Raw genomic sequence first — 26,975 nt, forward strand, 5'->3', positions numbered from 1 at the left:
GGATGTCGAGTGTTTACAGAGAGATGAGGAGGGGTAGAAGGGGGGGGGGACGCAGAGACAGCTGCTTTCACTCTGTACTGTAAACTACACACACATGCGCACACACTGACACAAGCACTTACACAGAAGGCTGTAGCTACATTGGAAACCCCACAAGCCCTGCAGTGTGTATGTGTGTGTTTGTGCTACAGCTGGCCTGCTGGGACCAGCGGTTCAGAGTGACAGCCACACATCAGTCCCAGACTGCAGCTGAACATGGTGCAGGCTGTGTGGGGGAGAGCATGGTGGATGCTGACTGACCATTGTTTGTTTTTTTTGTTTCTTTATTACAGTCAACAGATACCTTCTACACCCCTCTAATTCTGCTAAGGAAGCAGTTAAGTCAAAATGGCTTTATGACCAAATTCCCCCTGACTTTAGTTCACTTTTTTGTGTGCTGGCCACTTGTCTTAATCCTTTTTTGATTTCTAAGTAATTACTGAAATTATGTCAGTGGCACACATTTTTTAATTAAATCTGACCTACTTGACTATTTTATGCAAATGACCTGCTGTTGCTGTTTAAATATTAGCATCTTTAAAAGGCTGTAGAAACTCAAAATGAACTTTTTTTTTAACAACTTGTCTGCATTTTTCAGCATGGTAAACATGAAAAACAGCGTCTGTTCACAGACACAAGTCATCGCGTCTGACTGGACGTGGTGTGAAGACAGCGTGGCGTCAGATGGATCACCTTGTAACAATGAGCTCTGTTCCAGCATGTTTATATCCTCAGGTACGAAAAGTAACAGCAATTTCTAACTGAGGTTTCAGTCAACAGCAACCAACCGAGGTCCAGCCGAAACATTAACAAGTTAAGAATTTAACGCACAGGCATTTTTCAGTGAAGTGGAAAATTAGGAGCGACAGTGAGAAATGAAGATAATTCGATAATACGGAGGTCAACTCATCAAACAGTTAAATCTATATCGGAGTCAGAAAAGTCATATGTGACTTCAAGTAACAGTGTGATGGCGAGAAAGGTCAGCGTGTATGCGTCGCTGGAAGAAAACGAAAGAGACAAATAAAGGGATGAAAACAATGATGATTGACTGCACAATATAGACAATAAAGTGTCTAACGCATAAAATGAAGAGCAGGCAAGATGTCACCTGACCCGGATAAAGAGAAAATAAACTACAAAATATCATTGACATGATTCTTCCGTGACAGTGGTACTGTGTGTTATTGGACTTGTGTTGAAACCAGTGCATTTGTGTGTGGTGGGCCCCTGTGATCACCGCAGGGGGGAAAAAGGTCGCCAGTAACAAGCGAGCCTGACAGCTTAATTACCAACGCAGCTAAAGATTTATTGGTTTATCAATCAGAGCCCAGGGCGCTGCCTTTCCCCTCAGGAAATGGGAGCCATTACCATGAACCCGTTGGCCCATGTGACCCAGACTCTTCTTGCCCTGTCCCAGTCACACAGGGGCAATCCTAAACCTCCGGCACCTGTCAATACATGTGTACAAGCACACTGGATATGCACACACACACACACACACACACAAATTCTTAGATTTCTGGAATATACACATATGTTCATGTGCACCCAAGCAGAGACACAAACAAACACAGACAAATAGAGGAATGTATGCAAACATAAAACACATAAAGACTCACACAAAACATGGACCGCAAAGGCCAGCATGTGGGCGATGAACCTTTTATGTTTCGAGACAAAGGCACAGCTGAAGCAGAGACAAGACCAGAGAGAGAGAGAGAAAGAGAGAGAGAGAGGAAAGCTGCAGGCTAAATACTGTATGTTTGACTTAACCAAAAGGTATTTTCAGAACCGCATCCAGAAATTCCAACCATATGGGCACAATTATCTTATTTCTAAATTAAGCGGTAGCTCATTTGGAATCCTGTCGATGAGTTGTGACAGTGACACGAGGAAGGCGAACGTGAGGGTGATCTGTTAACTGACAGTGTGCTGCTATGTGGTGGGCATGGGAAGAAAGGACCACCGATCAACCAGTCGGGCAGGCAGGCAGCCAGGTGGCCAGGCAGGCGACTCAGATAAACACTCACAGCCTTAGCTGAGAGTGTAGCCTGTAGTCATGCAGAAGCTTTTTAGTGAAATGCTGCCCCCATGTGTTGGCAGCCACAAATAACATGCTCCACAGTCACTCTCCTGGCGAGAGGAGTTGTACCTGAATGTGCCTCCTCCGGGGTCATTGAGCTTGTTTTTCTGATTCCCGGTGATCTGAACAGGCAGGCCCATGGGACTTTTGCCTGCTTGGATTATGGCTCCCTTTCCCATTGTGCCTGTTAAAGAAAGGGGGGGAACAAAGAAGAAAACACTAAACAAAAAGGAAAGGTTTAATGTTATCATTGAAGTGTCCCCTTCTATCTGCATCAAATATTCATTCTGTCTAACGACTACCTTCAGCTGTCTCTGTCATCCTCACAGGGGTGAGGGTGAGGGGCTGTCGCTCTCCCCAGGTTGGTGCGGAGAGCGTCGCTCTGTCAATATCACTGCACTTCACCGCCTTTCCTTACACTCCTAAACCGCATCCTGCTCCGAGACACGTTTTCCAGAGAGGCACAAGGACTGCCAGAGTGAATTTAAACTTGATTTTAACAGGCATGTTCCTAGCCAAGAGGCACAGGAAAGTATTTTTAGAACTATCCCCGCATTCCAATTTATGGGCATAAAACAACCTACAGATCTTTCACTGCAGGCAATCTTGGGGAAGGGGGCAGATCAAATTTGTATGCACCTCCGATCGTACACACACGCACACACACACACACTAACACAAACGCACAAGCACAAACAGGTACAAACACATACACTCATTTCACACACCACTTGAGAGCACAGAGCTCTCTTAGGGGAGCGTTACACCCGGTTGGTGTTGGGGCGATATTTGTGGGCTTCTGTGGGAAGAGTGTTTGTGAATCAGTGTGAGTAAGCAGTAGCGCAAATGTTTGAGAAGGCTTTATAACCAGACAGGAAAAAAAAAAACACAAAAAAAACACCTGTTCTCTCTATGGCTCCTGCCTGTTTACACATCCTTCAGCCTACCGAGAGAACATTTACGGTTTCACTAATGGCCATCTTAGGCTATATAACCTGTTTTATTGGTTCATCATTTAAAAAGAAATTTAAACTAAGGCTGAAAGTCTTTGAATATTTTTCCTGCAATGGTGTCTTAATCGAAGAATGTAAATATTGCATAACAGAATCAGACGAAAACCGTGAGTCAAAGTTTCCAAAAATATAAAGAAATGTTTGTTCATTCTTTCATCTTTCTATACTTTAGTCCTCCAAATGCCTGGTATAAGAATGGGGATTGTACATGTAATTGAATTCAATCAAATGTGTCTGTAATAGGCCTGCAGATGTCTTACCTTGCGCTCTGATGGACTGCGTAATCACCACAGGCATCCGGACCTGGCCACCAACAGCGCCTCCTGTCTTGACACCCTGAGGAAGCAGAACTTTATTGTAGCATTTCTCAGAAGGAATGGAGATGGAGAGAAGGAAGAGATAAAGAATGGAAATTAAAAAGGATGAAACTGAACATCTACTAAAGCATTGCTCAATTTTTGTGTGATCCCCAAAACCGAAAGTGAAAAATCTAACTTTTTGTCATAGTTGGATAGGAAAAAAACATAATCTGTAGACCTAGACCCACTTGAGTTTTGTATATTGATTTCTTTTCAATTGTAACACAGTGAAAATACCAGCAGTATATACAGAATAAATGCATAATACATACAAGAGTGGTGAATTCTACAGTGGCTATCTCCACATAGTACAGAGAAACTAGAGATCAAATTAAATGCACAAGAAGGATGGATTTCTCCCACTGTATATGACCTACATTTTCTTGCATTTGCAGATAAGACAAAGGCAATAAAAAGTCAAGGCCACAGTGAAAAAGTAGTTGAGAAGAAGAAAAAGTAGTAGAAGAAGAAGGTGTGGGGGGTGGGAGAGTATGCTGGGCTATTAGAGTCACTTCCTTCCTTGGTAGCAGCTACGGGCCGAGCCTCAGGCTCAGCCATCCATTCCTACCAGTTTGCTTCTTGCTGCATATTTTTTAGCCTTGTTTTCCATTCCCTGACACATGCTATATTACTGTTCAAGCTACTGAAAAAAGACAGAGGCCATTTTTCCCAGAGATCCACTGCAGGGGTCTGCGAGTAAGGGGGGGAAGGGGAGAAAAATACATTCAGAATGAGCAAAGATAGCTAGCACCTCTGGCCAGCTGGCGACACAGTTAAGAGAGAGGGAAAACCCTCAGGTAAGAAGTTTTAGAATCAGGGGCAGAAGGAATAACACTAAACCTAAACTGCTCATCTTTCATACGATTCATATTTCCTACATTTAACATCTAGAGCGATCTTAAATGTTAGATGTTTTTTAGATTAAAGAATAACATGTTAGTTTTATGTAAAGAGAGAAACAGATTTCAAACAATAATACAGAAAAATGCATATAAAGCTACGAATTTGCCGCTATTTACTATTTATGTCTATTTATGTCTATTTATTATTCATTAATTATTCATTTTCCTTGCTGTTGATGCCCAATAACTTGACCAGCAAAGTTAGAATATATTATTTCAACCTCTTAGCTCAAACATCCATAGAACATCACATGTACTGACGCTGCACACTGTTGCAATGAAGAATGAGCTGTTGTGGTATGTGGTGGTGCGGCCTACTTACACCTCTCGAGTTTTCATCAAGGCCATTCACCTCATATAAAATTTGCCCCAAGGAAGTTTATGGTCTAGTTCCCATATAGCTTTTGGCACAACATAAAAAAAAGAAAATATATATATATATATATATATAAAATTTAAAAATATCTAACTCTGATTTTCTAAATAATGTCTTTATTAAGTGGTCTATCCTCCATGTGTTTAGAAACGTAGAATACTTCTTTTTTATCTAATTAAACCCCTGACATTTGAAACACAGCATTGTTTCAAATATTGTGGGTTCAAAACCAAAAATGATTGTGGCTTATTGGATATCCTGGAGCATTAATTGTAATTAAATAAGAAACCTTAAATAATGTAAGCCCACATCTATATACTCTACTTTACTACAACAAGAAATCTTTCCCATACCACTGTAGTATGAACAGATTTTTTTTAGGCTAATTCAACTAGCGTTCTGGTTTCAGACTGTTGACGTGCCAGCGGCGATCATTTACTAATGTTTTGTGTGATAGCTTATGTTACCGTTGTGTGTGTGTGTGTGTGTGTGGAGGGAGGGAGAGAGAGAGAAGGGGGGAGCGAGAGACCAGAGGCATGTTCTGGACATAGACTGCGGCCGCCACATTGCTTTAAAATTGACCTGGGGCTGACCTAGTTACCTCGCTTCACCCTTCAACGGTTAACGGGTAGAGGGAGGGAAAGAGGGAGAGAAATGAGAGGGTGATGCGGGGGCAGATACAGTGAAAGAAGCTGTTGGAAAGGCATGGAGAGAAAGTGTGTGTATGCAAGTGACAGCCCAAGTAAACCAGGAAGGAGTGAGCGAAAAAAAGGGAGGGAGAAGGAAAGAGAAACAGAGAGAGAGAAATACAAAAGAGAGACCCCTCTAGCTTGCCCACTACTCTGCCTGGACCAGACCAATCTGACTCTGACCTCACTTGACCCATCTGTAGACATCTGGGCTCTGTGGGGTTGCATGATTCTCAATGTACAAGCACATCTGCACACACAGACACAAACACACGTTCAGTATCCACAACGCGGTTATTATAGTTAACTAAAACTATACCACGATCTGAAACTGGGGATAGAAAACTAACAGAAAATAACTAACAAAAATACCAAACCAATTAGAAATACAGAGGAAAGGTCCATATTATTAGTCTTTGCTAATATTGTCATATTATTCAATACATTAAGTAAAAGAAGGCATTGACTCTGAGCCAGGTTTTTGTTCTGCAATACCTTGTCTGAACTTTGTAAATCTGCTCCTGGCACTCCCGACTACAGTATTACGATTATAAAGGCTAAAATTAATAAACATTTTTAAAACATTTCAAATATAACTGAAACAATCAAATCAAATCTGGAAACTAAATCAGACAAACGGTCAAAAAAAAAAAAACAAAGAAAAAAGTAAGGCTGTTGCTTCTTGGTACAGTCCCCCTCTGTCATGGTACTGCGTCTTTGACCCTGAAATATGAATTTTGTTGGGACTTTGAATTCTTTTCTACCTTTAGGTGTAAAGCTCGGCCTCTTTTTGTGACACTGACAAACAGACAGGAGGCCAAGCTGGAGGTGGCAGAGTAGAGGATGTTAAGATTTTCAGTAGGAGTCACCAGAACGGACAAGATTAGAAATGAGTATATCAGAGGGACAGCACAGGTTGAGCGTTTGGAGACAAAGTTAGAGGGGCAAGGTTGAGATGGTCTCAACCTTTTCTATAATCTCTTGTGTTTCTCCGAGCCTTCCCCCTTGTCTCCCCTGTGTCAAGTTCAAGTGTGTTAGAGTCTTGTCTCTTTGTCAGTCAGTGACTTCCAGGTTTATTTTGGTAGTCTTTTGTCTTCTTGGTCTTGTTCCTAACTGTCTTAATTGTCTTCAGCTGTTCCTCGTTCCCCACCTGTTCCCTATTCCCCTGATTAGCTCTTAGAGCATGTCAGTTTGTATAAATAGGCAACAATTTCACATTGCCCTTTTGTTGTAGTGTCTGTGTTTCCTCAGTGTGTGCGCTCAGCCCAAGTTTCGTGGCGTTTCGATGTTTTTGTAGGTTTACTTCCTGTTGTTTTTTGAATCTCCTGCTTCTTTGATTCCTGTACACAAATAATCATGACACTTTTATAACCTGCAACATATGGGTGTAACTAACCATCACAGAGACTGTACTGCATACCAAGAATCATATCACAGATTTGTAGGACAGATGGTGTGGTGTTAAACTGTTTCCATTAAACTGGGGGAAGGATCTTTAAACAGTCCTTCAGAAAGCTCACAAAGACATATAATACAGTCCTCTGTGTTAGGCATATGTATTCCTAGCTTAATGTAATGCCTCCAAATGACTTCTTTGTGGAATAACTGAACCTTCATGTTTAAAACTACTTTAGTCTAACAGCAAAATCCTCCAAATTCACTGACAAATTTTTCAAAATCCTACTAATAAAGAGACAAACCTTATGTCATAGCTTTAAAAGGCCTACTATGTGGTGTTGTGTGGGTGTATTGTGCTGCTTTCAGGTGAATTCAGGTGTCACAGCTGACTTCACGTATAAAAAGCCAGTGAGAGCTGCTGGTCAGCCCGGTGATCGAGCTTCATAAGTGTTGGGAGTTGATATCATGCTTGTGAAGAAGTGTGGTATCAATGAATAATCTGTTGTTGCCTTATTATTTTTTATTTTATTCTTAGACATAGTTGCTTTCCCATCTTTTTAAATTAAACCTTTCTGTTAAAAAGTTGTTTTATTTCTCCATATGGCTGTGAAGGTTCTCAGTCATCCAGGTCATCGTAGTCAAAGGAGCTTGCAAAGAAAAGCGTCTGGACTTCTTTAAGTTTACTTGAAGACGTTTCACCTCTCATCCGAGAAGCTTCTTAGCTACCTTAGAACTGAAGAAGCTTCTCGGATGAGAGGTGAAACGTCTTCAAGTAAACTTAAAGAAGTCCAGACGCTTTTCTTTGCAAGCTCCTTTGATTTCTCCATATGCTTTCTCTGGCTCTTTTTCCAACCCAGACATTGTTATTAGTACTTCTTCTCACCTCCCATTTTGAGCAACTTAACAGTGTAACAGCAAAGTTTGTAAATTGAGTACCTCTAATTGGATACTTGTGCTTTGCCATCTGCTATGGTCAGTGCAGCCACTTGCACATTATGCAAACAACCTCTATGGTGTGAATATGTAAGTTTCCAACAAGTGTGTTCTAGATGGATATAAGACAAAATAAATATTTTCTAAAGACAGAAAATGTTGCTACATAGGTAGGCCTGGGTCACCCTTTCCCTTTTTTTTTTTTTTGACTCTAACTCACTGTTTGATGTATGACTTCCAGCCATGACTGTGACTTGCTCCAGAATAACAAAACCCATCATCAACAAGCACACTACCCCCAGCAGGTTGGATTCATTGCATTTTACCATTTTTTAAATGCATGGTGGGCTGTTGTGAGAAAATGCGTCACATTTACTGTACAACTTCTGCTCTATCAGACATCTTACATACATACATACATACACATTTCCTGGACATGGCTACCAATTACAGAAAAAAACAAAAAACAAAATGAAACACATATGAACATTTACACATTTTAGGATCGATCTTTGTATTTGCTATGTTTTACTTCAAAGATCACATGTAGCTTCATTTGGACTGTGATGTTGGGGAACAAACTCTTGTGTGTGGACAAAAAAGTTTTAAAAAGCAATTCCCAATTTAAACATTGTGATGACTGTGTCTGCACTGGATACTCTTCCAACTGGGCCACGTTATACATACCATTGCAGTTGCATGTCCGAGCGTCCCAGCAGGCAATGCACTGGCACCCATAGTGGTGCTGACACTATTAGGGTGGCGTATGCGGACAGCTGGCCCAGCGACAATGGCAGGAGGGGTGCCACAGGGTGCTGGTTTTAGTCCCTGCTGCAGGGGCTGGGTCAGAGACTGCTGACTATTCAGCAAAGACAGCCTCAAGGCTGGGAGGCTCTTCTGTTGATGGACAGAGGGCAGCCAGAGTTTACAGTCATATAGAGAAATAGACATGCATTACAAAGCACCATACACAGCTGCAACAACTACGGCTGTGGTCACTGGCTAATTTAGCATAATGCTATCAAAAAAATATGGCTATAGACAGCTAAAAAATATCTGCAGATGCATGTGACCACATGTTTATAGAATGTTTGCACAATGATTCATGTGACTTTTATTTGTTATTTAAAAAATGCTTATTTGTGTGCTGAAATTGTTTAATTTGCATTCAGGATAATAAACCTACAGTATGCTTAAAACTGTATACAGTGTTACCATAACTATTAGCATGATAACTCACTGTCAGTTGACCTAAGGAGCTGATGTCATTCCCTAGAGAATATTTTAGGGCAGATTTTTGACGTAAATGACCTAACATTGCCTGACACCATGTGTTTGTGGCCCTGTTGGGCGGGTGAGTGCCTTGATGTGATGCTCATCATGGCTGGCTGAAAAAAACCTGCTGGCTACTGGAACGGCTGCAGGGGCCACCGTCACCGCAGTCAGAAGTCAGGCCAGAGGGAGGGTGTGTGTGTGTGTGTGTGTCTCATTCAACTGTCAGGCCAGGCTAACATTGACTGTGGTCCCATGCAAGGAACTACTTTAGGGGGGTCATTTCAGAAAAATCTATGAGGGGCAGCTTAAGGAGCCAAGTTAGGGAATGAGTAGAGGAGAAAGATAAGGGGCAGTTCAGAAAACAATTTTAGGGGTCAATTTCAAGTAGACCCCATGACCCAGAATTGGTTAAGCACAAGAAAATGGATGGCTGGATGGATGGATGAGAATTTCAAGTATCTACAGGTGCTATAAACTGAATAAACAGGCCCAAGGTTAAGAAGACTACTTGATGACAGAGGTGTAGGGTTCAATGTTAGATAGGCACTTTCAGAGACTTATAAAGAAGATGAGCTCAATGAGCCATTGCATTAGTCAGTGTAGGAATCAGTTTTATGGATGATATAGCTTAGGAATAAGGTTAAAAAAAAGAAGTTAACTAGCAAGAACCTCACCTTGAGAAAGGGTACCAGGTAAGGCTGCGGAGATGACTTGAGCTCTGTCTGTAGTCGGCTGGTGAACTCTTCCGGTTCGATTTTGGCATCCTGTCAGGTTAAGAGTAAAGAATATATTAAATTTCAAAAGAGAAGCCGTGCAGTACACCAGAGGGTATAAGCACAGTTAGATGAAAGCCCATCACCAGAAGGAATCATCAACCATTCCATCCTGAAACTTCAGGGTACAACTTAAGGTGCACATTTTGTATGAGATGAAAATTCATGACACAGAAAAGAGACTTTCGGAAAGAGTTTCATGCTGCCATCTACAGGTAGGAAATATTTAATACAACGACACAGAAAAGTGTCAATTTTAATGTAAAATTTAAAATATGTTACACCGCAAAAAAAAAAAGGGAAAAAAACCCCAAAACAATGGACTCACACTTACCATGTTATGATTTCATTAAATTAGTTAGATGCATGAGAAACATGGTGTTAAAATTATTTGCCTACAAAAAAAATACGGCAGGTCCTTAGCAGTTTTTGTAAATCTAATACTTGCCCCAAAATTGTCCCATCTAAACAAGTGAAATTATTTAGTTTTTCCTATATGATATGAATAGCGTTTTGTGAAGCTCACCAGCAGGTCCTGAACAAGAGCCTTGACGTTCTTAGACGTCTCGGGGGACGGAGAATTGTGAGATGCCAGCTTGATAAGTGTGGCCAGGAAATTCTTACACTTCTTAACATTCTCTTGCATTTCCTGTAGAAGACAACAAAATAATTCATTTTCTATAAAAAAAAAAAAAAAAACCCCAGTGACACCACTACCAAATCTCAACCTCCTGTGTCGTCGCTGTGTAAAACAATGGATCAGAACATAAGCAGAGAGGAAGTGGCCCTATAACTGCGCTGCATGTCCTTAAATATTAGCTTAAAGAGTGGAATTAACTTGGCTGATAAAAGAGGCTGAAAAGCATCTGTCACAACTCAGTGAATAGTGTACATTCAGGACATTAAAATGTATCACCTGGGTTGACAAATATGTGTGCATGTGTGTGTGTGAGAGAGAGAATATGCATACATGTGACTTCGTGGTAAATCTGTGCTTCTATGTCTTTCTATGTCCTTGGGTTAGTACGCAATAGTGTGAATGTATGAGCGCAAGCATGTGTGGGCATGTGCAAGACTCTTTGTCCATGGCCAGCTGTGTGACGTGGTGTAGCTGTGGGTCCGGGTCTGAGCTTGTGACACAGCCAGCCTCCTGGCAGCTGTGACAGTGCCCTCACCCTTTAGGGTGGAGTGTGGGCGGTAGTGGAGGAGGATGAGAGGAGGGCAGTGTGGCTGAGGAAACAGACCTGGGATGCGACAGAAGCTCCAGAGGCCGTGGCGATTCCCGGCTGTGCAGGCTGCACTGGCTGGGAGGCAGGCTGGGCCGGGGCCTGGGGAGGCAAAACCACGGGGGTCTGCTGCGGAGCCGTCACAGCCACGACCGGTGCCACAGGGCCCTTCTGGAAGAGCAAGGAAGAGACAGAGAGATAAACAGGACGTGACGCCTCGCTCCCAGCAAGGCCACAGAGAACAGGAGGCAGGCGCCACAGCGCTCCTGTCACATCTGGTGTCCTTACTTTGGTGGACATCTCTTAACAGACAAGGAGGAAGAAGGGGAGGAGGTGACAAGCTAGAGGCAGGGAAGCACAGGAGCACATCAAAGCTTTTCTTAATCGTCACCCACCTGACTTGGAAGATCTGTAACAAATGTTGGCTACCCATAATGATGTGTGCGCAGTTGAATAAAATTCATATACACAACTTTGCTCATGAGAGGAGGTGCCAACAGCAGTCTCTCACTCTAAGGCCCTCATCACCTCTTTTAAATCTCTCAGGGCCTGTTCACACTTGGCAATAAAATACATCTTATGTGACGTGGTCATAAGTGGACAGCTCTAAATACAGGTGTGAATACACCCAGATGAAGGGGACACATTAAGGTCCTATCATTTGAGTGACATATAGATGGCAACAAGGCTACGTGTACAGTTATATTTGTGATGTGACTATGTAGTGTAGTACATTTTTGGTTAAATCAAAACAATCCAAATTTGATCTGGATCAGAGGATACAGTGCTCTAGTTCCTTGCCAATAAGTGCCAGTATTTAGTACAGGTTATGTATTATGTGTAGCTAGGGCATCAATGCAGGGGACTCATACTTTCCTTTTTTTGTCTGCACACTTTGAAAATAAATCATTTGACCTTCTGAGACCCAAGATTTTGTTTTGGAATCACTTTTAAATTCTTCTAGGTATTTGCAATTAACTGGACCTGACATCCATATAATCTAAGCATCCTCTTTCCTGTAACAACAGGAAGTTGTTACTTCGTTACATAATTGATATATACTTAAAAAAAATGTCCCCATGATTTTTTGCTGTTACTAAATAAATTTTAATTATACTAGTGAGTATTAGTGCTTACATCAGGTATAATATATACAGAAAAGGGTTTTACTAAAATTTCCTCCAAAATACCTGAAGTCAATTATCAGCTTGTACACAACCTTCAAGTAAACTTTAGACTCAGTCAGCACTATTTCTAGGCAGTTATCTGGTATAGCAAAGGAAAAAAATGCCAGGCAGAGGACTGAATAACATGTCAGGAGGAGTTGTCTCACTGGGCGGAGTGCAGGGCAGGAGGAGGAAGAAGAAGAAGAGGAAGAAGAAGTCTGTAGGGCAGGGCTGGAAGGAGTAGGAGAAGGAGACGGTGCCATCTTGGCTGGGGTCAAAGGACATTGCCTGCTGGTCTGAGAGGTCACAGGAGATTGCTGGAAAAAGGAGAACAGAAGAAAAAGGAAGAGGAAAAAGAGACAGAACTCAGAATAAATATATCAGAGGAAGTAGGTGACGAAAGAGAAACAGGAGAGATAACTGAATACAAGCCACCTTAAAAGATACAAAGGAAGAAACACAGCGACAGTGATGCTGTGCCAGTTTCAGCTGTGAAAGAAAAGAGTGAGGAGGAAGGATGGCAGCCAGAGAAAAGACGGGGGAAAGTGTGAGAGAGGGAGAGAGAGGGGCAACAGAATAAGAAAAGAGCAGTATCGTGCCTTGCAGACAGATGAGAAAAGGTCATGACAGCAGGAAAGAAGAAGGAAGGTGGCAGCATGTTGTCGACATGAAGATTTAACTCAAGAAACCACGTTTGGTCAGGTGGCGCTGGCTCACAGTGACGTACTACTGGGGTCTGATTCCAGAGGAGACCTACATCAATCAGCGACGACACTGAAACTACTGACAGGTAAAGGGAATAACACTGATGATTTCATTACAGTGAAATGCTTTGCTGGGAAACTTTGAGTTATCCATTGACTAAATAAATGTGTCCTTTTACAGGAGAAATATTCAAACTTTAAATATAATAAAAAATAAAAATAATTTTAAAAAGCAAATACATGTGAAAAATAGGTGGATGTGGTAGAGGCAAACAAGGTCATGCAGTAAGGAGGCTGTTTCGTAAGGACAACCATCACCTGCTGTCAGCTAACAGGTGCAACATGAGGCTCAGGGAACCTGCACGGACCTGTGGAGAGTAACTGAACAACCAACAGACAGGTAACTATTAATGATCCTTCAACAGGTTCACTTACAGAAGACCTTAAAAGTTACTTTTTGTACAAAAAGACTTATGTAATCTTCTTAGCTCAAGAACTAAATTTGGAGTGAGTCTGAGATTTTAAGGAGGACTGAAAATGCTCTGCTACTGAAAACAAAAGAAACCCTGGAGGTGCTCTTGATCTGTAATACAACAAATAACACAAACCAAAAGCAAAATCGTATATGAAATTAAAATATAGATCATCACCCAGCCCTAAGCTGAGTCCAGAGACTCATGGTGACAGAGAGGTTATAAAAACCCAAATATTGGTGCACACCCAATTATTGCAATGGCACTCCCCAACAGCAGTGGCCTCCCAGGAAGAACAATGCCACACTACAAAAACTGCTCAGGATTCGAACATGGCAAAGAGAACCAAGGAGGTGACGTGGCCTTGAATCACAAAACAGGGCTGATGATGAGACCCCAGTATAGCATGTAAAGTTCATGCATTTATTACTTCAAGCCTGGACTACTGTAATTCGTTATTATCAGTATGTCCTAAAAACTCCCCGAAAAGCCTTCAGTTAATCCAAAATTCTGCAGCAAGAGTACTGACATGTATGTTGCTGGGGGATTCCCATGATGCATTGAGTATTTCTTCTTCAGTCACCTTTCTCACTCACTGTGTGTTGACAAACCTCCCTGCACTGAATCATACTTGTTAATCTCTGGCTCTCTTCCACAGCATGTCTTTTATCCTGTCTTCCTTCTCTCACCCCAACCGGTCGCAGCAGATGGCCCCGCCCCTCCCTGAGTCTGGTTCTGCCGGAGGTTTCTTCCTGTTAACAGGGAGTTTTTCCTTCCCACTGTCACCAAAGTGCTTGCTCATAGGGGGTCATATGATTGTTGGGTTTTTCACTGTATGTATTATTGTATGGTCTACCTTAAAATATAAAGTGCCTTGAGGTGATTGTTCTTGTGATTTGGTGCTGTATAAATAAAACTAAATTGAATTAAATTGAAATATATATTGCCAAATTTCTTCTGCGAGGTGACAATTTTGGCTGAATGATGACCAACATTGCCACAATGCATGGTTTAAAAAAAAAAAGAGAAATCCTTTCTTCCTTCACTTCAAGCCTTCAAGCTTGGGTCCTCTATCTGTTTAACCAACACAGATATTAGCATCTAAATACTCACCTAACCTTGATGTTGGCACCAAAGAAAACATGTAAAAACAAAGTGCATCAAGTACAGTATATTAACAGTATCAGATTTAAAGTTTGAACCTGCCTACTTTTAAAAGACCACAGATATTTGTGTACAACACACCTGACCATCGCTGAGATGTTTTAATGTTTTATCAAACTTTATCTGCACTAAGAGTGAGTTAATGAGCAAATTAATGGATGAATAGAAGACCCAACAAACACACAAATGGGTTAGTCAACAAATAAATAAACAGAAAAATGAATATGACTTTTCTGAAACTCACCTTTCACTATTAAGTGTCAATGACTGTATAAAACATTCCTCTTATTATTATGCTTTTATACAGTCTAGAATTTCCACTGTAAGTTGTTGCAGAAAAGTAAGGCAATACTGTAAGCAATTAATTAAGGCACACTTTACTATAACAGAGACAAAACCAATGAGTGCAAAAGGATCACACAGAATACACAAGAGGGATTAATCACTCAACTCATACAGATAAATTATGTTTAGGGATATTTCAGCAGATTCTCTTTAGTACCGTATTACTCTAGCTCATTAGATTTCAAATGACACATTAACTGGGAGCTTAAATTGCTGACTCCGAGTTGCAATTTGAGGATGTTTACATGCATACTGTTTGTACTACAAACAACAATTTTCATCACATATTTACGCAGGGCCAAAAGCACTCAGACAACTGGTTTCTCAAATATTTCTTAGGTATGTTAGCTTGTTTTGTTGTTAACCCAGGCATAAAAATGCAAACTACGGGCACACAGATTATTATGAGGCTGAAAAACCTGAATAAATCAGATGCACAGAGTACATACTAGCATGAAGTATAAATTCAGGTTAGGCTGCAAAATCTGTGGAATAGGTTCAAAGCACAGTGACATGTCGAAATACGGTATGCGCAATTGAATGAAGACTGGAAGAATAAATGGAGCTTGACAAATGCAGCATTTATAAAAGGATTGTGTCGTAACCTAAGATTGTTTGCTAACATATGAAAAGCAGAAGAACGAATGAGGAAGACAGTGCCAAGTGCCACAAAGCCAAAGAGGTTCATCTCTTACTCACACACACCACACAGACAAACACATAAACACACAAACGTTCATAAACACTTCCTGGCTGCTTCCCCGCTACCCTGTCTATTAGTCAAAACAACCCAGGAGGACCTCAACCCTGACCTCTGGCACTCAGCCTTCCATTCACAGACAGACCAAAGCATGCTAACAGACACAAACTCATGCACATGATAAACTGCACTTGTCACAGACAGAAGAAAAGAAACAAAGACTACAGTGCAGAGGAGAAGAAGTGGGATAAGAAAGAAGGAGGAGGGGGTTTGCCTCCACTAAAAGTTTAGTAGGATCCAAATGAATGTTACACTGAAGAGTTGGAGGAAGTGAGTGTATGAGAGATGAGGCGATGGGGGTAAGGAGGGTGATGCTAAGAGCCACAGGGTGCATCCCACCGCTAGCTATGCCACTTTCTCGCTCACTCTCTCTCCCTCAGACAGACACACGCACACAAACGCACTTGAGAACCAAAGCCTTGTTAGCTTTTTAAAATAATCAGGCAGTTGGATGATGAATGATTTAACAGGTATGGAAGGAAGGAAGCTCAGGATGCCTTCCGTTTCTCCCCTTAGGGTCATGGGAAGAGTGACAGGCCGACAGAGGGGTTGAGCTCTGGGAATAAACACCATTCCCTTTCATTTCCCTGCTACTGCTTTTCCTGTCGAGATGGCAACGCCGCAGCCCACTAATTTGTCATCAACTGTGAGAGGCGATGACAATCTGCGACTTTCTTTTGAAAGGGGTTCGTATCAGGATGGATATAGGTTGGCTGACTATGAGCAGAGAGGATTGTTGTGCAGCTAATGCAGAATTCTGTTCATGACGTTTAAGGAGATGAATGTCTGACCATGCTCTGTGTGACACTGACTCTGATTCACAGTTTACAGTTTTTTACACTATGAAAGTAACAGAGCACCTGAGGTTAGACTTAGGTTTGAAATATATCACATTATGTCTCTCAGGTCAGTCCTACCTGAAAATGTAATACTACCCACTATAGAGCACAATAACACTAAACACCTGAACACTAACGTTTACAATGATACTTCGCATTATATGTATATAACATTATAGGCTTAATTTTAACATCAGTTCTTCTTGCACCTTATGTAAGAGCAGTCAAACTCTCTTCAGTCTCTATTTTAATTTCATATAAAGTTGTAAAACTGATAGAAATCATATAAGGTAGCATGAATGGATATCTTACCATAGCCCAACGTGATCAGCAAATACTACAAACAGTCACCAAAATTCAGAGTAAAAGACACGTCAAGTTAAAATAGGCAATGAAATGCTGCCCTCTAGTGCTAATCTTTTGTCTTTACGGTTAGGGTTATAATGAAAAGTGCAACCTTGAAAGCCTGGGGGGAAGACAACAACTAGCTATATTAGATTTAAACCTTTGAAATTTAGAAAATTAACAGATATGAACCAATCATAACCAGCCAATCACATGGCAATAAACATTTAGGCATGCATAGAAAAGAATCTCCTCAAGTTCAAACCGAGCATCAGAATGAGGATGAAAGGTGATTTAAGTGACTTTGAACGTGGCATGGTTGTTGGTGCCAGACAGGCTGGTCTGAATATTTGAGAAACTGCTGATCCTCTGGGAATTTCCCGCACTAACCATCTCTAGAGTATACACCGAATGGTGTGAAAAAGAAAATATTCAGAGAGGCAGTTCTCTTGGTGAAAATGCCCAGAGATCAGATGGGAATGGCCAAAATATTTTGAGTTATCACTTAACATGCATAAATTTCAGATAATTAAGATATTAATTTAACTATATGTAAACCAGTTATGTTTACCAGTGTAGTTATCGCTTAAAGTTATGTTTTAACCAGGAAAAAAAACTGATATACACTTAACAGCACAAATTCCAAGTATGGGCCTCAACACCCTTCTGCCTTCAGGATTTCTTTCAGCACACGTTGAGCCCCTTAATATCAGCTCCATAGCCTACCTGAGTATTGTTGCTCACAGGTCCATCCCTTTATGGATACAGTGTACCCTTCTTCTGAAAGTTGCTTCTAGCGAGATTATGTCAAGCTGGTTCCTTGAAGATGACAATGAGTTCACTGTATTTAATCACAGTCACTAGATCTCAATGCAGTACCGCTCCTTTGGGATGTAGTGGCACTGGAGATTCCAATCATGGATGTGCAGCTGACAAATGACCAAATGGACCAAACTCTCTAAAAAGCCCAGTACTAGCAATTTGTAAGTAGCATTGAGTGTGTACCAGGATTTTTTTCCTGGTTAAAAACAGGTCTCGAGGGAATAACTATGCAGGTAAGCATGACTAGTCTACATATAGTTAAAGTAATAAGCTGGTTTCACCCTACATAACTGGTCTATGCATATTCCTATTATTTGAAAGAAAAAAAAAGATGAAGAGTGTATTTCCTTCTTAAAAAACTGATAAAAATATCCCAGTCATGCTGACTTTTCTTTAGAGTAAAGCCAAATCCTCTGTGGTGTGCCAACATTTTTGGGGGTTTTTTACACGCAGACAAAACCTGTGCTGAAGCAACTACTAATTTAACCAGTTAGACAACTGATTGCAGGTTTTTCATAGTAATCGAGATTTTACTGGTTCCAGCTCCACATATCTGAATATTAACAGATTTGGGGTGTAGTTTGGGATGGGAATAATAGTTATTAGTAATAATAGTAATAATAGTTTGGGAACAATATTCACCCAAAATGGCCTACGATAAAACACACCATCTCACATTGCAGAGGTAGTGTTTTGCATTCTGAGATCAATAACAGAAAAACTAGCCCAGAGACATTAACACGCTCAAATATTAAGCTGTGCACACATTTCAGCTCTATTAGTGCTCTGCTGTCACCAGCCCATTTCAGCTGTCCCACTTGATTTAAAGAGAACTGTGGGGGACCAACTATCAAGTAACCTCATTATTAAAAGCAATTAAGCTCCAAAGGTGTACAGCCACCAGCACAAGCTCAAGTTATCAAATGAATGATGGATCCACAGGTGATAATAAGCAAATTCCAATTAATGATTCAGGAGCTCGTTAAATTTTGATGAGAGGACCCCATGGAGTCATTAAAAAGCCTTGAGACATTAATTCACCTATTAATCTCAGTTTAATCTATAGATTAAAAAAATCAAGGATATTCTTTTGTTATAATTACACAGTTTAACGCATTAATCACACCCCAATTAGGGTCTACAACTAATAAAGTGTTCATTTAATGAGGAGGTGCCCACCCAACATCGACTGTGTGAACACACGTATAATTAGATCACAGTTTTTCAAATCTCATCAGTCAGATTATTCTTTTACAAAGGTCACCACCTGTGGCATTAACATTGACGGAAATTATGCAGAGCTGGAGAGAAAGAAACCTGAAATGTGCCCATGAGGATTGGAGTTCGATGTTTTTTAGTAAATCATATGCATGGCACTGGTGTAAGCTGAGTTTGCACAGAGTGGAATATCAGCAGGTTTTAGAGGTACAGTACAGATTCACATCTGTTGAATTCTATTATTAAGGCCTTATGGCCTATCACTCTTACCATCAGGCCTTTCTGTTTCATCTGATATTCATTTAGAGGTTTTTTTTAATTCTACTATATGTCTGCAATCAATTTGTTTTTCTGTTTGTCTCACTGAAAACATACGATTCCATTTCAATCATTTATCTGACATTCATTGATAGATGAACAACATCTGGACACCTTTTACTATGCAGGTTATTTACTTGTTTATTAAAAAAAATAAATCCCATCTAACTTTTTCTGAAGGTTGCAGAATTATTTACCCAAAAGCAAAATGCACATCTGCATTCAGATGCTTTCGCTGCTTTATGTGATGTGATATATCGCTGTGCTCCATCCTAACGTTTCAGGAGCAGCGAGCAGTGGATGTGAAATCGCCTAAAGTTCAACCTCAAGAAGACTGACCTTCTGTTCCCACGGGGAATGAATCCCTCGCTGGCACGTTACCATTATGATGATGGTGTTCGCTCAGCTGGCGAGGAAGCTACGAGCGACCCTGAAGAACAAAATAGCATTTGCAGCAAATACTGCAATAAAAGATGGCCATCTTGCATTCTATCCTCAACAGTGAGGCTTCTGAGGCATCTCCGCTTTTCACTCTTCTAGGAAGAGTAGGCAACCGAGTTCCACGCGAGTAGGCAGGTATCAAATGTAGTCTTAAACCTGTCAGTTCCGAAATTAAATGGCCTGTAAATGGCCTGTATTTGTATAGCGCTTTACTAGTTCCTAAGGACCCCAAAGCACTTTACACATTCAGTCATCCACCCATTCACACACACATCCACACACTGGTGATGGCAAGCTACATTGTAGCCACAGCCGCCCTGGGGCGCACTGACAGAGGTGAGGCTGCTGGACACTGGCGCCACCAGGCCCTCTGACACAACGACCGAGACTGTCCGAGCCGGGGCTCGAACCGGCAACCTTCTGATTACAAGACGAACTGCCAACTCTTGAGCCACGATCGCCCCTAAATTAAACAAACAAACAAACAAACAAACAAACAAACAAACAAACAAAAAGAAAACAATTACCTAATAGACCTATCAAGTGGACACTATATGTGCTGCCTCCTGCGCACTCCATCCAAATAGTTCCTACACCTAAACCACAGAGTATTTCAAGCAGTGCATGTGAAATGGACATCAAGACAAAATAACTGATGAAAACACCCAGACACTTTCTAAATTGTCCAAAATTCTTATGCGAAAATTACCCCAGACTAGTAAAAATGCTGGAGACAACATTTGTGCCATAAGGCCACTACCATTAGTCCAAGTAGCTGATGTCTGCCTAGTACTTGTATTCCTGCACAGTTCTCCTTCCATGTACACCTGTCTGGCTTCCAGTCATTCAAAATTCTCCTGCTTATCTACATGCCAAGAACAGGGCAGCTCCTTCCTACCTCCAAGTCACGGTCAAATATCCCTTGGGTCATCCCATCACTCAAGAAAACCACAGGGTCATTTACGACTCTTCTCTGTTCTGGCTCCACAGAGATGGAATGAGCTCCCACTGAAGTCGGGATAGTAAAAGTGATTCCCCAAGGCTAAAACCTCACCTTTTCATTTTATCAGTGTGAGAGCGCAAATGTCTAGACATGCCAGATCAGACATTAAATGGACTTTAACCTGCCAGCTTCCTGGTTGAACGTCAGAGTAATATCAGAATGAGCCCTTGTGTAACTAACACGTGTAGTTTTCTACAGGTTCCTACCTCCTGCGTGCTCTACCCATAATGTGTGTCAGCAAGTTTAGATTTCACCACTTGTGTATGTTTCTGAATGAGAATGACTCTAAACTGAGTGCTGCTAGCTGCAAGCCAAAAAGTGGATGAAGTTCAACAAATGGATACCAAAAAAGAAAAAACAGAGAAGTGTTTCCTTATGAGTGACAATGGAAATAAATAAATAAATACATACATACATTATAAAGGCTCTGCACTATGGCTCAGGTTAAAAAAAAACAACAACCTGATGAGAAGAATCCTGATTAGAAATCGTCTGAAGAACACTCAATTGCTAAAGTTGGTGGCTGTTCCACCTCTGTCCTCCTTACCCAAGAGGACAGCTGTTCCACACACTGTAAGTGATTTATGGTGACTTAGTGACCAGAGACAAAGAAACTGAATAACATTTACGACTTCAGACTACAGAGAAAATAACTACAATTGCAAGTGCGAAGTGGGTGGACCCGCAATAAACTTTAATGCAAGGAACTGAAGAGATTACTAATGAGAGTGAAGAACACAGTTGATTAACATATGACCTACTAGTAACTCATCTCGAACGGTGGACTCATCTCGGACGGGGATGAGTCTGCCTACAGGAGGGAGGTTTAACGTTTGGTGTCCTGGTGCAGCCACAACAACCTGGTGCTGAATGCCCAGAAGACAGTGGAGATTATTGTGGACTTCAGGAAGCACACAGCCCCACTCCCCCCCATCATCCTGACTGACACCCTCATCACCACTGTGGACTCATTCCGCTTCCTGGGTACCACCATCACCCAGGACCTGAAGTGGGAGCCCACCATCACCTCCGTCATAAAGAAAGCCCAGCAGAGAATGAACTTCCTCAGGCAGCTGAAGAAATTCAACCTGCCAACACGGACGATGATGCAATTCTACACTGCAATCATCGAGTCCATCCTCACCTCCTCCATCACCGTGTGGTACGCTGGAGCCACTATCAGGGACAAACAGACTGCAGCGTGTTGTGCGCTCTGCTGAGAAAGTGATTGGCTGCAGACTCCCATCTCTGCAGGACCTGTACACCTCCAGGACACTGGGGCGTGCAGCTCGGATCACAGCTGACCCTTCTCACCCTGGACACAGTCTGTTTGACCTGCTCCCCTCAGGCACGAGGCTCCGGTCCATTCGCACCAGAACCTCTCGCCATAAGAACAGTTTCTTCCCCTCTGCTGTTGGACTCATGAACAATAACCACATGACTGTTCCCACCACTAACACATGACCCTACACTGTGTTCACTGCATCATTCCACGTTTGCACTGATCACCACCTGCACTCATGTATATATCCATCTACTTAGCACTTTTAATTTTTATTTTTATGTTTATTTAAGCGTTGTCTGACAGTATGTTTTGCACTAAGTACCCCAGCAATTTCCTAATGTTGTAAACCTGCTCAACATTTGGCAATAAAACCCTTTCTGATTCTGATTCTGATTCTAAATACATTAGAGGATCCACACTACAGCCTGGAATATCTGCAAGCGACCAGCAGGCAGTTTTAAAAAGCAACTCATTTCCAGTGTATACACAACTTAAGAGCAGATCGGCAACCAGAAAAGGAAACTTTAACTAGTTGTTTTTGCACTTATCCATGTAAATGGTAGGCAGTCACAGCAGGTGTGCTGTGGCAAATGTTATCATAGTAAAAATGTAGGTGCATGTACGTTTTACTTTCTCTTGGCTTACTATATCCTTCACATTGATAGGCATGCCATTTGTTCAGTGCTCTGGTGGGATACGTAGAGATGCTTTTTTCACATCAGCTCTCTGGACTGAGCCAGTAATGAAGCTGTAATGTTGAGTACTAGGAATACAATCTGACAGGAAAACTTAATTCTTAACCTTATTTTGGAGAAAATTTACTAAACTTTCGAAGAGCTTTTTATTGGATTTAATTAGTGCATGCATTTTTAATGTCCCACTAACTAGTGAATTTAAAGTTATAGGTGTCTGCTCATTCAAGATTCAAGATAGCTGCCAAATTCCCAGAATCACAAATTGCATCAAATGGGAATTTGGCCCCACCTATTCGCAGTTCAAACCAAACCATCTGTTTGCAAGAGGCAGCCAATCAGAAGGTTGGCTTGAAGAAGCAAAACTAATGGCTTGTTTCAAACAACTGAACAAGTGCCAGCGTAAAGGTCTAGTTTAACAACATGGATAATTTTAAACTGTTAAACCAATGCAACGCTACACTAGTAGAGTTGCAAATGAGTATAATAATCTTTCTAATTTTTCTGTCTTTCTCCTTCCTTTTGTCTCATTTGAACAGCAACACTGTGTGCCGTGGTTGCAGCAGTGAGAGTCTACAGCTGCCAGCTATCATGTGGGTTCTGTGGTCTCACCTGTGGAGAGGTTACTCTGAAGGATGTCCCTGTGGTGGGGGTAGCAGGTCGTGGAGAAATGTTGTTCTGGGCCTGGGCTTGGGCTTGAGCTTGTGCTTGTGCTTGAGCTTGAGCCAAAGCCTGCTGGGGAACCATTACCAGCTGTCCTAACTCTGTGCGTACCAACACCATACCTAAGGAAGAGCAGGAAACATAAATTAGAGAACACCACAACATAAATACCGCAGAAGAACAGCTAAAGCAGCCACTAAAAAAAATACTGTATATTTCACATATTATACTGCAGGTATATCACTGCACTACAACCTTATAAAACACTGCAATTTTACAAAAGTAACATTTCATGACAGGATCTAGACTTTGTAAGATGTTACAGTAGTGCACATATTATAATCAATGACTGAAGAATTTGCTTCAGGCTCTGATCATGAGCGAATTACACAAACTCTCCCTTCGTTTTAAAGGACCAGGACTGCAGTTATTATAACCCCACACCTGGCCATGATAAAATGTTTTATTACACATTTGTTTATCTTTGTAGAATTTCCATAAAGAGAAAAGGACATGAGGTCAATAGTAAGGTTAACAGCATGTTCTGATCATGCTCTTGAAAATGTAACTGAGCTATTATTTCTGAGGTCAGATGACTCATTCAAGCAGTGCAGCACAAAAACCATTATGACCACTTTCCTCTGTTATTACCTGCCCTTTTACAAGTACAGAATATGAGCTTCTATTGAGATTACAGTGTTTTAAATATAACAGCTAAATTAGGGATATAAATATGGCTCATCTATTGGGTAAGCTATAATTTGAACTACTGGAATCCTGGACCACTGAATTGTTGTTGTAATAACAAAAGTTAGCTACATATAAAAAAACATCTATTCAAATATTTTTTGACAACATATTGCAGTCTCAAAGCATCAGTGGCTACTGTCTGCACACTAGAGCTGCCCAAAGCATTTCTCTGTGCCTCTCAAAGTTTCCTTAGAGGTCTTTTGTGATTCTACTCATCTTCAGTGTACTATTATTATCCTGCATAAATAAACATTTAAATTGATGTTTTTTGCTCTAGGTTTACCACACACACACACACACAAGGTGTTTGTGCTTATTGCATCTATCTGTATAAATACATTGATTTCTGTCTTTTTCACCCCAGTTTTATCTTTTTTCCAATTACAAACAAACAAACCAAACAAGAAAATCAGGGTTTTTCCTGTTTACAAAAAATTTTGACTTTGACCTTTGTGTAAATGAAAATCACCAGGACTGTAATAAAAATATTTTACTTAAACATTTAGTCAAACATAAAACACAGATTTATTTAGCAAATGATCAGAAATAACAAGAAAATCCACAAACTTCTGTTATGCAAGGTACAACACTCCTTGCCATACATATATGTAGATTATTCATGCCCAAAGGCCTATTTTGAGCCAGGGAAAATCCAGAGGATGTCACACACAATCTTCTATTATGGGAGAGTCCAACACACACCGAGCCCTTTTAACAACCACAACCAGAATCCTCTAGCTTGGTTGTTAGCCCTCCTGCTAACCTTACCTTGTGGGATGGTAAACCCAGGGGGCAGCTGAATGGTGGTCTGCTGCTGAGGCGGTCTGACAATCAGTTGGGGGGTTACAATCCTTTGTGGGGCTGTAAGTCCAGGACGGGGTTGTGACTGTGCAGATGTGGCCACAGCAGGTGTTGGGGAGGGAGCTGTTGGCCTAACCATAGTAATAGTGGTGGTCACTGATGTGGTCTGACCAGCTCCACATACTGAACTAGTTGCCATCCCTGTAACACACGCAGCAGGTGTGATGGAGTTCAGAGGCTGAGTTATTGTTATTGTTGTTGTTGCTGCAGCTGTAGTAGTTGTTGGTGGTGTGACAATAGATGAAGAAGTAGAAGGAGGAGGAGGAAGAGGAGGAGGAGGAGAGGAAGTGGAAACAGTATTTACTACAGAGTTGACAACGCTAGACTGGGTTAACATTACAATTTTGGACTGACAGTCGTCTGTTTTGGAAGCCCCAGTGTCTGTGACCATTTTGGTTTGGTTCCCCGGGGAAGCTGAAGAGGTAACGGGTCCTATACGAGCACCCTGCTGGACCAAGGCCGAAACACTGGTCCCGTTGCCGTTCTGGGCTATACTGGCAACAATATGACTCGGGAGTCTATGCAAAGCAATAGTAGGAGTCCCCCTGTCGAGAGCAATAGCCGACTGACCCACAGGCAGGCTCGCATTGGATAAGGTGAACGTCGAAGTGTTAATAGAGGTCGTGACGGGTCGTCCAGAGTTTGGTGTACTTGCACTCGTATCCACTTGGCTAACGCTGTCGACCACCGCTGTGTTGCTGTTCCTCCGCGTTGTTACAGCTGCGCCGTTCAAACTCTTTATCCGCGCCGAAGCGCTCCTCCGCGGCGTCGTTATGCGTTTTCTCGGCGGGGTTGCTCCCGTCGACGTCTCACCTGTGCCCACGGTAACCTTAGAGCCCTGGCTGGATGTGGTGGTGCTGATGCTGGCTGGCGGCAGAGATGCCAAAGTTGACACACCAGATGCAGTCAGTGTTGTGATGGATGCTCCATGTGATTGCGAGCCGCTGCTAGTGGCGCTCACACAGGCACCCGAAGTGGTGGAAGGCTCGCCAAAAGAAGGGCTGCAGCCCGGTGAAGGAGATGTGACAGTCTTATCCGGGCTAACGTCTTTAGAGTTGATCTCCTGGCGCATCTCAGTTTTATTACGGCGTCCTTGTTGTTGTTGTTGTTGTTCTAGTGTTGTGGTGCTCACTGGAGCTGGTAGCGTTTTTCCTAAGTGATGGTTAGCGGGGGCCACAGAGCCAGCGCCTCCGTTTTCGTCTGCTTTACCAGCCGGGTTGCTTTGTCCAGCAAGCTGTGACTCCAATGAGCCCACTAGGTCGCTCACAGCTTTTTCATCCACCTCCGAAAAGAGCATATCTTCCAGGGGGTCGGAGGCGCCCGCCATCTCTGATCACAGATAGCAGTCTTCTATTTTTTTTACAATGCGCCTGCGTGTTACTAGGCATTGTGGGAATGGATCTGACGTCATTAAACAAGGGGGGTATAAATGGAGGAAGGGGCGTCCTAGGTGTAGCCGTAAGTCTGTGATTATTGAATCCTATTTATTATGTGTTACCTTCACGGAGTATTGATTAGTAATCATACTAAGTACCGTGCAGTTACACCGCCATCCCAAAGTAGAATATGAGGAGCTTTGACCATATTTAAAGAAAATGATATATAAATAAGAAAAAAGTTCAGGAAGAAAGAAAATATTATTTTAAAACGATATAAGATAGTTATAATGTACACAAAGCTACTAAGTTAATGAATAAATAAAACAGATCTGAAACAAAGCAATTACTCAGAAGTTATATAATTATTAGGTCTGCTTTTGGTATTGTTTTTTCCCTTTGTCTGTGCATCTTTTCTTTTACCTTTGCAAAAGGTAAGATGGGAAATATATCATTTCTTATCCAAACAGTTAGTAAATTACTTTTTTACAGCCGTTAAAAATGAAGTTAACACAATCTGTAAAATAATAGCCTAAATCATTAGGATTGTATCTTAAAATAACATTGTTATCAAATAAAAGGAAATTTGGCAATAACTAATATGAAATAAAATAAAAAAATACAATTAGGTAAAATATGACTAAATAAAAATATGAAGTATTAAATTAAATTAAAATGTCT

The 26,975-nt window shown here is 41.4% G+C and overlaps 1 protein-coding gene and 1 long non-coding RNA gene across 3 annotated transcripts in view; one reads left to right on the forward strand and one right to left on the reverse strand.

Moving 5' to 3' along the window:
* LOC146393272 (transcription initiation factor TFIID subunit 4) overlaps positions 1-26,287 on the reverse strand; it is a 92,379-nt gene extending 66,092 nt beyond the window's left edge. Inside the window, exons 1-9 of one of the 2 annotated variants that reach the window (XM_084928839.1) lie at positions 24,826-26,287; positions 23,257-23,429; positions 12,403-12,552; positions 11,088-11,240; positions 10,370-10,492; positions 9,745-9,834; positions 8,483-8,692; positions 3,399-3,474; positions 2,195-2,309 (exon numbers count right to left, since the gene is read on the reverse strand). In XM_084928839.1, the coding sequence (XP_084784965.1) occupies positions 2,195-2,309; positions 3,399-3,474; positions 8,483-8,692; positions 9,745-9,834; positions 10,370-10,492; positions 11,088-11,240; positions 12,403-12,552; positions 23,257-23,429; positions 24,826-26,245 (2,510 nt within the window). In that variant the 5' untranslated portion in view covers positions 26,246-26,287. The remainder of the gene's footprint in view (positions 1-2,194; positions 2,310-3,398; positions 3,475-8,482; positions 8,693-9,744; positions 9,835-10,369; positions 10,493-11,087; positions 11,241-12,402; positions 12,553-23,256; positions 23,430-24,825) is intronic. The other variant, XM_084928848.1, reaches the window with a different exon arrangement.
* Positions 12,549-14,337, forward strand: LOC146393273 (uncharacterized). Its single transcript, XR_014800276.1, has 3 exons — positions 12,549-13,025; positions 13,121-13,339; positions 14,071-14,337. It is a non-coding gene; the product is annotated as an uncharacterized LOC146393273 (long non-coding RNA).
* Positions 26,288-26,975: the final 688 nt, after the last annotated feature.

The sequence above is a fragment of the Perissodus microlepis genome, chromosome 1 (assembly GCF_051167445.1).
Source record: "Perissodus microlepis isolate ML-2025 ecotype Zambia chromosome 1, ASM5116744v1, whole genome shotgun sequence".
NCBI lineage: Eukaryota > Metazoa > Chordata > Actinopteri > Cichliformes > Cichlidae > Perissodus > Perissodus microlepis.